The sequence below is a fragment of the Cotesia glomerata genome, linkage group LG2 (genome assembly GCF_020080835.1).
Source record: "Cotesia glomerata isolate CgM1 linkage group LG2, MPM_Cglom_v2.3, whole genome shotgun sequence".
Lineage (NCBI taxonomy): Eukaryota > Metazoa > Arthropoda > Insecta > Hymenoptera > Braconidae > Cotesia > Cotesia glomerata.
The window spans coordinates 562,459-576,924 of record NC_058159.1 but is presented as its reverse complement, the minus strand read 5'-3'; the positions used below and the strand labels follow the sequence as shown (position 1 = coordinate 576,924).

Below are 14,466 nucleotides of genomic sequence, written 5' to 3'. Positions count from 1 at the left end.
TAAATAATGAACTTAAAAAATTGAGTTTTAGTGAATGGTGTTTGATAAATATTAAAAAAAAAAAAAAAAAAAAAAACGGCCAAATAAAATTCTAAGTGGTGCAACATGTGAATTTCGAGATAAAATATTTTTATTGGCCGTTTATTTCATTTTTGTTCATTAATTAATATTTAGTAATAATAAAAATATTAATCATAATTTAGCCGTAATAAATTTAATTATAAGTAAATTAAAAATCTAATACAATAATTTGTCATTTAGCAAGCCAATAATTTGTGGACGTACTGATAATAAATCTATCCTTTTTTTTATTATTATTATTAAAAATTTACTAACATATCGCCTTAAAAATGCCATAAAGGCATATAATAAAAATTCTAATTTTTTTTAGTATGGAAAAAAAAATTTTTTTGCATTTCTGCACGTTTTATTCAAAAATAAGTTAATAAGTGAAAAAAAAATTTAATTTTTTATAAAAAAAAATTTTTTTTTTAAACTGACGTTATTTTTAATAAAACGTGCAGAAATGCAAAAAAAAATTTTTTTTCATACTAAAAATTTTTTTGGACAAAAAAAAACTAGAATTTTTATCATACGCTCTTATGGCATCTGCACGGAAAGAACAAGATGACACTGGATATCATCCCAAATTATACTGAGTGAAAAAAAATTTCCGATAGTAGCTGGTATTATCCAGATTACAATGAGTATAATCCAGATATCACTGAGTATAATCTGGGATGATAACCAGTGTCATCTTGCTTTTTTTTTGTGGGAAACGCGATATTTATGATATTAATACATAAACAAATGAATTGTTAATCGTAATTGTTTTTAAAAATGAATTAACGCTTACGATCTCGAGCGAAAAAATTTTTATCGTTATTTTTATTTTTTTGATGATTAATAATGATTATTATAGTTACTTAAATAATAGTAATATTTATTAAAGCTCTCTTCGTATTTTTTTTCATAAATAATATACACAATTATTAACTCTTCGTCTATTTGTCTCTTCTCAATTATATGAAAATACGTCCAGGCTAAAACTGCCACAATTAATCTTACTGTTGAAACTGGAATTTAAAATTAATTATTAAATACTTCTTCAAAGAGATATTATTTATCATTGTTTGAAATTTGAGGCTTTATAGTTAAAGTTGAAATTTTTTAAATTAATTCTAATGAAATTAATTATTTTTTTTATACTTAATTTGTAATGAACTGATTGTCAAATTTATTGAAAGAAGAAAACTTACTAATTTTTTTAAAAGTGTTTTAAATAGTTAGTAAAAAATTTTGAATTAAAAATTGATTAATTAATCTATGTGATTGGTTAATAATTACAATTGACAATTCACAAGTTTTCTTTGTTCAAAAAAAATTTTTTGTTTGATTTATTTAAAAAATAATTATTTGTTTATAAAAAAAAAAAAATTAATTGTAAAAAGTATTTAAGACAATAATTTTTATAATTTTCATCGCAGCTTCTTTTTGAAGGAAGTAAAATTTTATTACCTTTATGTTTTAAGGTAATTTCGTTAATTATAAGTTACTAAATACTTATATATACTTCTATTATTTTTAAAAATAAAAACGTGTTCGCTTGCTAATTATTCACGTAAGTTATTTGTAAATTCTGCGTAATTATAATAAATGTAATTGTAATAGATTTAGAAGTACATGGAAAAAATAGATGTGATAACTGAAATTAAAATAATAAATAAACAGAAAGAACTTTAATCTTTAGGCGATTTTAGTTTTTTTAAAGTTTTTTTTTTTGGTAAAATTTTTGATTTTTGAAATTAACTGTGGTATTAATCCCATATTTGTTTAGATATTTTTTTTATAAATGAATAAAATTTTGCTTTATTAAATAATGACTCTTGTTAAATTGCACTGTACTTCCTTAAATATTGATATTTTTAAAGATATAAGCTCATCCTGTTGTTACTCTCATCAAGAGCTTTAATTTGAGCACCCACATGCATTTTTCATATATATATATATATATATACGTATATGTATCTGTAATATACATACAATATATAAATATATGAAAAATTGATGTGGGTACTCAAATGAATGCTCTCGATGAGTTTAACATCAGGATGAGCTTATATCTTTAAAAATCTCAATAGTTAATGAGATACAAGGTCATTTCTTAATTATTGATATTTTTAAAAATGTAAGTTCACCCTGATGTTACACTCATCAAGAGCTTTCATTTAAGTACCCACATGCATTTTTAATATATTTTTCATATATAAATATATATGATATATATAAATATATAAAATATATGAAAAATTGATGTGGGTACTCAAATGAAAGGTCTCGATGAGTGTAACATCAAAATGAACTTATATCTTTAAAAATGTCAGTAGTTGACAAGATACAAGGTCATTTCTTAATTATTGATATTTTTTAAGATATAAGCACATCCTGATGTTACACTCATCGAGAGCTTTCATTTGAGTACCTACATGCATTTTTTATATATTTTTCATATATAAATATATGAAATATATGTAAATATACGAAAAATTGATGTGGGTACGCAAATGAAAGGTCTTGATGAGTGTTACGTCAGGATGAGCTTATATCTTTAAAAATGTCAATAGTTCACAAGATACAAGGTCATTTCTTAATTATTGATATTTTTTAAGATATAAGCACATCCTGATGTTACACTCATCAAGAGCTTCCATTTGAGTACCCACATCAATTTTGGATATATTTTTCATATATACATATATGTAATATATATAAATATATGAAAAATTGATGTGGGTACTCAAATGAAAGGTCTTGATGAGTATAATATCAGGATGAGCTTATATCTTTAAAAATGTCAATAGTTCATAAGATAAATAGTAATTTCTTAATTATGTATCTAGAGATACATAATTTTATTGTTTTGAAAGTAACTACAGATAGTGAATTAATTTAGGTAATACTGTATCTATATTTGTTATCTCTTCAGAATTTAAATTAATAGATGAATTGTTTGCAAACTTTATTCTCAGTGTTGAGTAAAGCTTCGGAAGATAAGTAAAAAAAATTCATAACAATAATGAATAAATTAATGCATTGTACAGTCTGGAAATAGATCGTAATCTCATGGGAATTGTTAAGTATAAAGATATGTATTCTAACTAATAATAATAATAATCTCAGTGCTCTATTTGACTGGTTATAATCGTTATTAACTACGTAACATAATAAATATGTTGAAATTACTTTAATTAATTAAAAAAATTTTAGTTTGATTTCATAACTCTGCTTATTACAATCAATATAATTTATTATTACCATTGAAATAATTTTAGCTTCATAAATAAATAAATTTAAGGACAAAGGATGGAAGAAAAAAAAAATAATTATTGAAAAAAATTTTTTTTAATTATCAAGTTCGTACAAAAGTTTTGCTTTAAATTTAATTATCAAAACAACACTAATTAGTGTGTTATCAATTTGTTAATTACTGATCGAAGATTAAAAAAATGTAAAAAGTATTTATAATTAATAGCTTTGATTAATTATAATAAACTTATTTAATTTTATTTAAATAATTTTAAATTGTAATTCGTCAATTAAATTTGTTATTTTCTACCTAAAATAAATTATTGAATAAATACAAATAGTTTGCATCTACCTAAATTCAATATAATTTTGAGATTTTTATTTGGCTTTTAAATATATCTATATTCATAAAATTATTAATTTTGAATAATAGTATAAATAAAATAAAGTAATTAAAATTACTTTGTGAAATTTTTAATATCCAAAATTATTCAATTTATTTAATTAATTAATTAAAAACCTAGGAGAATAATTATTTAATATTTTCATACTATTCAAAGTATTTAAATTATAAAAAAAATATATTTGCATTGCTGTGTTCATGATCGTTAAGATAATACTTGTATTATTTTCTTTTTAATTGCGCACTATAATTTTCACGAAATTTTACATATAATATATTTGAAATTCTAAATTTATATTTTTTTTTTTTAATATAAAAAATTACGTATGACTTATTTTAACGCTATTTGTATTCTTTATGTAGTTTCAAAAAAATCACAGGATATAAGTACGCGATCAATTTTTTATTTTTTTGATTAATTCAATTATTAAATAGATCATTTTATTTTATGTTATTAAATTAATTACTGTTTTATATAACAGTAAAGCTCAATGATTATATATGATATATAAATTTTACAGTTCTTCATTATTTTTTTGTCATTTAATGTAAAGATTAAGATTCTTCTTTTGAATCAGATAAATTTTTAAAAAATGCTATTTCACAGCAAAAAAAAATCATTTTGTAAAATTTATAATCAGACTACTTTCAAGCAGTGACAGTTAAAATAGTAGCAACCAGACTAAGCGTTGCACCAGTCATAAGTAGACTTCTCCACACTGCACCACTAACTTCTTCAGCGACTGGATATTCTATGCACAATTGTTCCTAAAAATTAAAACAAGCATTTTAAAAAATAAAATTTACTTAATATTATCAATAATAATTAAGAAATGACCTTGTATCTTGTGAACTACTGACATTTTTAAAGATACAAGCTCATCCCGATGTTATACTCATCGAGACCTTTCATTTGAGTACCCACATCAATATTTCATATATTTTATATATTTATATATATCACATATATGTATATATGAAAAATATATCAAAAATGCATGTGGGTACTCAAACTAAAGCTCTTGATGAGTGTAACATCGGGATGAGCTTATATCTTTAAAAATATCAATAGTTAAGAAATGACCTTGTATCTTGTGAACTATTGACATTTTTAAAGATATAAGCTCATCCCGATGTTATATTCATCGAGACCTTTCATTTGAGTATCCACATCAATATTTCATATATTTTATATATTTATATATATCACATATATGTATATATGAAAAATATATCAAAAATGCATGTGGGTACTCAAACTAAAGCTCTTGATAAGTGTAACATCGGGATGAGCTTATATCTTTAAAAATATCAATAGGTAAGAAATGACTTTGTATCTTGTGAACTATTGACATTTTTAAAGATACAAGCTCATCCCGATGTTATACTCATCGAGACCTTTCATTTGAGTACCCACATCAATATTTCATATATTTTATATATTTATATATATCACATATATGTATATATGAAAAATATATCAAAAATGCATGTGGGTACTCAAACTAAAGCTCTTGATGAGTGTAACATCGGGATGAGCTTATATCTTTAAAAATATCAATAATTAAGAAATGACCTTGTATCTTGTGAACTATTGACATTTTTAAAGATATAAGCTCATCCCGATGTTATATTCATCGAGACCTTTCATTTGAGTACCCACATCAATATTTCATATATTTATATATATCACATATATGTATATATGAAAAATATATCAAAAATGCATGTGGGTACTCAAACTAAAGCTCTTGATGAGTGTAACATCGGGATGAGCTTATATCTTTAAAAATATCAATAGGTAAGAAATGACCTTGTATCTTGTGAACTATTGACATTTTTAAAGATACAAGCTCATCCCGATGTTATACTCATCGAGACCTTTCATTTGAGTACCCACATCAATATTTCATATATTTTATATATTTATATATATCACATATATGTATATATGAAAAATATATCAAAAATGCATGTGGGTACTCAAACTAAAGCTCTTGATAAGTGTAACATCGGGATGAGCTTGTATTTTTGAAAATATCAATAATTAAAAAATGACCTTGTATTTGGTCATTTAATAATAATAACTGGTTGTTTTTTTTTAACAGTGTACTACAATTACAAACTTACCCATCCACCATAACCTTTGATAAAGTGTGCGATGGCTTCACCAATATACCTCGAGACATAGAGTGGTAATTTCTGTTTCAAAGCATGCATCCTACCATCTCTAGCCCAGAGAGCCAGTCTTCCCATAAAAGCATACAAGCAGACTATTTTAGCCCAAGTTATTTCGCCGTGCAAAAACAACTCATCGGCAACTCCTGTGAAAGCCTCGTACGCTGTATCAGGTACGACATTAAGCCGATTCACCATACTGGTAAACAGGATACTGTGTTTGTTCAACATCTGATAAACATTATGACGCATGCTGCGAGATATTGAGTCCCTGGATATTAGGTACATGTCTTCTTTGAGAAGATATCGTATGACATCATGTGCCAATATTTCTGCGGTCAGTTCGACATTGTCGTCGCAGATTCCGTATCGCGACGAAGGTGGTGCAAGATGTGGGAAAAAGTTTTGCAGTCGTATCTAAAAAACAACACTTGTTATTATAATTTTTTTCACTAACTTAATTTTTAAAAAATTTTTATAACAAATCAATTATAATAAAAAAAATGCTTCTTAAAATTGTCACTTGTAATTTTTATTAATTTTCACATGTGGAATTTTTTAATTAATTTTTTTTTATAATAATTCAATTGCCATAAAATTCTAAAAAAATTTTTATGTCATTCTACTTTATGAAAATTAACTTAACCGACATTTAAAAATTTTTAGTTTATTTTTTATTGAAAAAATTATTTAAAAAAAAATTTCATTTGTAAAAAAAACTTGAAAAATTGTAAGTGCAATTTTTTAGTTCTAATTTAATAAATTAAGAAAAATAAAAAATGTCGGCTAACTTTAGTATTGATGAAAATTAATTTAACAGACATTTGATAATTTTAAGAATTTTTTTAACAAGTAAATTATGGTAAAAAATAATTAGAAAAAAAAATTGTTATGTAGAAATTAAAAAAAATAAAATATGTAATTTTATATAAATAATTTTTTGGAACAAATTTATTTATTAAAAAATAGTCAAGTGACTGCTAACTTCAATGATGAAAACAAAGTTAGCCGACATCTAAAAATTTTTATAATTTTTTTTATTAAAAAATTATTACAAAAAAATTTTTTTATTTGTTAAGAACTCAAGAATTCTAAGTGCAATTTTTAAAAAATATTTTTTAGTTATAATTTATTAAATTAAGCAAAATAAATAATCAAAAATGTCGGCTAATTTTATTATTATACGATAATAAATCTAGCAGATATTTAATAATTTTTCGAATTTTTTTTAACAAATAAATTATGACAAAAAAATATAAAAATGCAATTATTTTAAAATAATTTTTTTGTTAAAAAAATATGAAAATTAATTTAGCAGATATTTGATAATTGATAAGTAAATTATAGCAAAAAAAAATTGACATGTAGAAATTTAAAAAAATAAAAAATGTAATTTTTTAAAAATAATTTTTCGGAACTTGCAAATTTTTTTGTTAAATAAAATTGAAAAATAGTGAAGTGACAGCTAATTTTAATATCATTAAAAAAATTAAAAATATTCTCTAGTGACTGCCAATTTTAATGTCATTATTATTATACATCAATGCCATTAAGTATTGCAAACTCCAGTACCATTTAGCAGCATGATAAATAATTAATAAAATTTTACCTGGCAAATTTCAATAAAAGACATCCCCGAGTTTGCTGGATTGACACCATAGCGGCAAACACCGTCGTCGTCGTCGTCGTCTTGGTCGTCGGTGTTCTCGTTGGCTTGGTCGCTCATACTCAGAGAATTCCTGTTACCGGGGGGATCGCATTCCAGAATGCCGCCCACTCTGGAATGCCGTTCCCCCCTTACCGACGCACCCTGCTCGACCCCCTCTCCAATTTCATTGTTCGTCGTACTGTCACCGGCCATCTCTTACCCAAATATATCAATTTAATAATCACCTTTTAATTATTATTAATTATTCCGGTGGATTTTTCCGTCTGACCAGAACCAGACGCCCCAGGTTATTTGATTAGAAATAAATAAATAAATAAAATAAAATAAAATAAAATAGTTGCCCGCGATATCTCCAGGAAGTCGTATAGTAAGCTAACCGTCAAACCGCTTAGTTGGCCGACTGTGGGAAAATAAAGTCCAACACGATCACACACTACACAGAAAAGAAAACCCTTCACCCTGGAGCTTCTGACACTCCAACTTGTACTCAAAGTCTACGTCTGATCTGACTTATCTTAAATATCCTTTTTCTCGTGGCCAGTGTATGTACACACACACAAATATCGCAAGTCTCGTTCCGTACACTTAAATATTCCTTTCTGAGAGCTCAGAGTAGCCGCCAGTACCGCAGCATCCCGGCGAAAAACCGCCTGCTCACGAGGAGATTATGCTCACAGTGAATAATGTGGAGGAAAAAATTTTATTTAAAAAAAACTACTTTTTTCGCTCACCGCTCTCTACTTTCCCGCGGCCATTTCCGAAGCAGAACCCCCACCACGCCGCCGTTTCCCACCGTCAAGTCTCTCAGTCTCTCTTATTTACCAACAAGCTCGCTCTGTTGCTGACTGTTGCTGCTGCTGCTGCTGCTGCTGCTGCTGCTGCTGCCGCCGCCACCACCACCACCACCGCGCTGTACTGGAGGTTCTTGTTCATGCTCACTCCTTACTCCCTCTGCTAAGTGTATGACGTAGACTACACAATCACACCAGGTTCTATGGATCATTCAGGTTTTATCCCTACTTCTTCGACAATTCTCTATGTATGTATGTAAAGTCTGGCTGGATGGTAATGTGTTCTGTACTTACTGTTCCTATTTATATATAAAATATAAATATATATTTTTATTTTTATATTTCACAGGACAATGGAGTATTTGATTTACGAATATTAATAACACTAAAGTTAGCCGTCTGTCAATTTTAAAAATTTTTTTAACAAATTAACTACAATAAAAAATGCTTCTAAAAATTTTAACTTGTGAAATTTTTTATGACATTTAAGTTAGCAGTCACTTGACCATTTTTTAATTTTTTTTAACAAACAAATTTCTTCCAAAAGATTATTAAAAAAAAATTGCATTTTTTATTTTTTTTAATTTCTTCATGTCAATTTTTTTTATTATGTTTTTTGCAATAATTTATTTGTTAAAAAAATTCTAAAAATTATTAAATATCTGATAAATTAATATTCATACATTTTTTAATTAAATTTTCTTTTATAATAATTTCATTGATATCAAATTACAACTTCAGTGTCATGAATATTAATTTAAATTATTATCAAAAAAGAACAGCTGTTATTTTAAAACACTAAAGTTAACTGACAGCTGTCAATTTTTTTAATTTTTATTACAACTACAATTTTTAAAAAATGCATCTAAAAAATTTCACTAATAATTTTTTTTATAATTTTACAACAATTAAATTATTAATTGTTGTAAAAAAGTTTTAATAACAAATCAATTACAATAAAAAAATTTCTCTAAGAATTTTTACTTGTAATTTTTGTTAATTTTCACATGTGGAGCCTTTTAATTAAATTTTTTTTTTATAATAAATTGCCATGAAACTCTAAAAAAATTTAAAAATTTTTAATGTCTATCAACTTCAGTGTTATTTTTTTGACGACTTTTCAAAGAATATTTTGGACCAGCGCTCTGAGTAAGAATTACTAAAGAACTTTAAATGAAGAAATAACAATTAAATAAATAAATAATTTAAGATAAAAAAATATATATCAGGTATTTTGAGTAAAGAAATTTTTAATTTAATTATAAAACACCATAATATTTTTTCTTCTTAAACTTTTAGATTACAAATGTCAAAAATAAACTGACATAAATTCTTCTATAATTTTATAATAATAAAATGAAAATTAAGTTAGCTGACACTCCAAAATATTTTATTGTTTTTTTTTTTAAATTAAAAATTAAAACTAAAAAACTATTTTTAAAAAACCCCACGGATAATTTTTAAAATTTTCTAAATGTGAAAATTTTTGTTTTAATTTTTAAAAAATTATTTTTCAATAAAATAAATAATAAAAATTTTCAAATGTCGGCTAATTTAATTTTCAGAATAATAAATAATCATAATGATAATTAATATATTAAAGTAATAATAATAATAATAAAATTATTATGAAAAAAATTTTATGACATTAAAGTTAGCAGTCATTAGAGAATTTTTTAATTTTTTTTAACAATCAAATTTGTTCTAAAAAATTATTTTTAAAAAATTGCATTTTTTATTTTTTAAAATTTCTACATGTCAATTTTATCAAATATCTGCTAAATTAATTTTCATAAAAATTTTTAAAGCATTTTTTATTGTAATTAATTGGGTAAAAAAAAATTGTTTGGCATCAAGAAGAATAATTTATTCTGATTCAAGATTCCTGAAGAATATTGATACCATAAATGATTCCATGTGCTTTGTATTATTATTTTGTCTCACGAGGTTGGAGGCGCCTCACATGGTGGTATTCCCTTGAATGTATTACTGGATGATCATGTTGATTATGCAGCTGTATGTGTATGTAAGCACACATATAATAAGTACGTAAGGTACGCTAACCTGTACTGTTAGTTTTAAATGTAATATGTGTAGTTATGTTACTCACTGAGAGCGTGTGTGTCTGTAGGTGATTTTTTAGCAAATGGATAGCATAAGGCAAGCAAAGGCACATCTACATGCAACCTGGAGCCCGGAGGAGAGTTTCATTCAAGGAGCCGAGTTATTTGCCGGTCTCTTCACCCCGCCGTAGCACTTTCATGCATTCTCTTGACTGGGCAGTCTCGTCGTCATCACCACTGCACGTTCTGCGTGTAGAGTAGTACATTCATGATTGTTCTACAGCCGGATACTCGACAATCAACCGAGACAAGTTTAAAAAACTCTTGGGCTATAAGTAGAAAATGGTATATTTATCTCCGGGATATTTATGCAATCTTGCATATGTATACACTTACCTATTTCCTGGTTTTATTTTTATTATTTCATTTAATAAACTCATCATTTTTACAGCGGATTAATTTTACAGATTTGTCTACCGCTTTATTATTTACTTGAAGCGATTTAATAGACTGATTTTTATTAAAATTCCTCCAATTTATTGTTAGTCTTAATCTATATTATTAAGAGAATAAGAAAAATTTTGTGTCCAGGCTGCATTCGAAAATGATCTATCTTTAGATACATAATTAAGAAATCACCCCGTATCTCGTGAACTATTGACATTTTTAAAGATATAAGCTCATCCCGATGTTACACTCATCAAGACCTTTCATTTGAGTACCCACATCAATTTTTCATATATTTTATATATTTATGTATATTATATATATGTATATATGAAAAATATATAAAAAATGCATGTGGGTACATAAATGAAAGGTCTTGATAAGTGTAACATCGGGATAGGCTTATAATTTTAAAAATATCAATAATTAAGAAATGACCTTGTATCTTGTGAACTTTTGACATTTTTAAAGATATAAGCTCATCCTGATGTTACACTCATCAAGACCTTTCATTTGAGTACCCACATCAATTTTTCATATATTTTATACATTTACGTATATTATATATATATATATATATATATATATATGAAAAATATATGAAAAGTGCATCTGGGTACTCAAATGAAAGGTATTGATGAGTGTAACATCGGTATGAGCTTATATCTTTAAAATATATATTATATATATATATGTGTATATGAAAAATATATGAAAAATTGATGTGGGTACTCAAATGAAAGGTCTTGATGAGTGTAACATCGGGATGAGCTTATATCTTTAAAAACGTCAATATTTAAAAAAGTACAATGTAATTTAACAAAAGTAATTATTTAATAAAGCAAAATTGATTTATTTATAGTTCACAAGTCACGGCAGTCACATAGTGACTGCAAGGTTGCTAGTAAGAAATTAATTTATTCAAAATTTAATTTCTTAGCTGAAGAAATAAAAATTTTTTTGATTTGGAAAAAAAAATTAACAATCTACAACTTGCGAATTTTTTCTCCCCAATCTGGAAAACTTTTTCAACAAAAAAGTTACTATAAAAATTAAAAAAATTGTTATTTCTTCTGCTAAAAATAAAATTTCCAATAAATTAATTACTTATCACAACAATGTCAGTACTTTTTTAAATAAATATTTTCTCTCTGTGTAATTGAAAAAATTTTTCAGGGAATTTCCAAGTTAATACAGTGAATCACATTCGGATGAATCATACAGTTCGGGATCCCGCGGGCAAGACGTAGGACGTGCGAAGTGAAAGTCGCACAGAATACCAATACACAGTATTATGTACGTACATACATACGTACAGATGTACAGAATGAAATACACTACACAGACTACACTACATAAATGATCGTAGCGGTCACTGACATCCAAGTTCTCAGCATAGCATCTCATTCTGCTTGATACTCTTTATCCCCGATAATATAACTCGTATAGTATATCTCTATGGACCCCCGTATATTTTTATTTATAAATTAATTTAAATCAAAATATTCTTCATACGCTATTTTGGTATTGAATTAAATAATCCAACATAAATAGCGTATGAAAAAATAATTTTTATATTATACATAAAACGATTACATTCTCTATTAGGATATACTTAAACTCAAGTACTAAGTTGGAATTGCAACGAAGATTGCGTTAAGGTATTGAGCGCTAAATTTCTTAGAAAGGAATTTGCAACGACTGGAATCCAATCTCATATATACATTAATATATTTTACAATGTGCCACATACATGCAAACACTGGAATAAAGTTGGTAAAATGCCTTGGTCTTGGTCTCCGGTCTCTTAAGAGTTAACTAGTGTTGTTACATTACGTAGCCATGGGTACAGCTCTCAAGTCTTGCGTCTTGCCATTCGTTTTTCACTGAACAACCTTCAAAGGCCACTCAGTGCTTCGATGAATGAAGTATAAGGAAAGTCATAGTGCTGTCGCGGCCGGATATATCTTTAAGGGGATTTCTTCATAAATTTATTTCATTTTTAATTACTTTTTCATATGTATTATTTCGTATCACGTCTAGACTTTAGATTTTTGTCATTTTTTATCAAAATATAAAAAAATTTATTCATTTTAAGGGTTTTTTTTATTGATAGTTTAGTTAATTTTTAGAAACCATATGTTAGCGGAGAATTATTTTTCTTTCTACAATATTTTTCTTCATTTTCAAAGATTTAAAAAAAATGAATTTTATTTTCTAGTTATTAAAAATGATAAAAATAATTTTTTGACATTATGAATTTAAAAATTAATGGACAGTTTAAATAAATTTAATAAACATTTTAAGTAAAATTTTTAAAAGTCTAGAATTTTTTTAAGACTTTTAAATGTTTATTTTAAGATATAAGAAAATTTTTTATTTAAGCTTCTTAACTTTCACAGCTAAAAGTTATTATTACTAACAACCTTGCAGTCACTATGTGACTGCCGTGAGTTGTTAACCATAAATAAATAAAATTTTGCTTTATTAAATAATGACTTTTGTTAAATTGCACTGTACTTTATTAAATATCGACGTTTTTGAAGATATAAGCTCACCCTGACGTTACACTCATCAAGAGCTTTCATTTGAGTACTCACATGCATTTTTGATATGTTTTTCATATATACATATATATAATATATATTTTAAAGATATAAGCTCATCTCGATGTTACACTCATCAAGAGCTTTCATTTGAGTACCCACATGCATTTTTGATATATTTTTCATATATACATATATTTTATATATAAATATATAAAATATATGAAAAATTGATGTGGGTACTCAAATAAAAGGTCTCGATGAATATAACATCAGGATGAGCGTATATCTTTAAAAATGTCAATGGTTCACGAGATACAAGGTCATTTCTTAATTATTAACATTTTTTAAGATATAAACTCATCCTGATGTTACACTTATCGAGAGCTTTCAGTTAAGTACCCACATGGCATTTTTTATATATTTTATATATATGGTATTTGTAAAATATATAAATATATAAAATATATGAAAAATTGATGTGGGTACTCAAATAAAAGGTCTCGATGAATATAACATCAGGATGAGCGTATATCTTTAAAAATGTCAATAGTTCACGAGATACAAGGTCATTTCTTAATTATTAACATTTTTTAAGATATAAACTCATCCTGATGTTACACTTATCGAGAGCTTTCAGTTAAGTACCCACATGGCATTTTTTATATATTTTATATATATGGTATTTGTAAAATATATAAATATATAAAATATATGAAAAATTGATGTGGGTACTCATATAAAAGGTCTCGATGAGTGTAACATCGGGATGAGCTTATATCTTTAAAAATGTCAATAGTTCACGAGTTACAAGGTAATTTCTTAATTATGTATCTAGAGATATTCACAAAATTTTTCTTTTTCTCTTAAAAATATAGATTTTCAATAAAACAAAATAATTCAGTAAATAAATTAAAGAAGAAACTTTTTACTTTTTGATTTTAGAACCTGAAAAAATTACTTGAAAAAAAAAATTTGAACCAAGTAATTTAATTTGAAGAACTTGATCTTGATTTGAGTAGAAAAATTCTTAAACTAAAAATTTGTCTTGGTTTAAATAAAT

At 25.6% G+C, this 14,466-nt stretch overlaps 1 protein-coding gene across 4 annotated transcripts in view; it reads right to left on the bottom strand.

The window, feature by feature from the left end:
- Nucleotides 1–4,184: 4,184 nt before the first annotated feature.
- Nucleotides 4,185–14,466, bottom strand: part of LOC123259269 — a 21,124-nt gene continuing 10,842 nt past the window's right edge. The window contains exons 1-5 of one of the 4 annotated variants that reach the window (XM_044719620.1): nt 10,250–10,783; nt 8,288–8,646; nt 7,497–7,750; nt 5,840–6,304; nt 4,185–4,477 (exon numbers count right to left, since the gene is read on the bottom strand). In XM_044719620.1, coding sequence (XP_044575555.1) covers nt 4,358–4,477; nt 5,840–6,304; nt 7,497–7,748 — 837 coding nt within the window. In that variant the 5' untranslated portion in view covers nt 7,749–7,750; nt 8,288–8,646; nt 10,250–10,783 and the 3' untranslated portion in view covers nt 4,185–4,357. Of the gene's footprint in view, nt 4,478–5,839; nt 6,305–7,496; nt 8,647–10,249; nt 10,784–14,466 lie in introns of those variants that run through there. The other 3 variants (XM_044719617.1, XM_044719618.1, XM_044719619.1) reach the window with 3 other exon arrangements.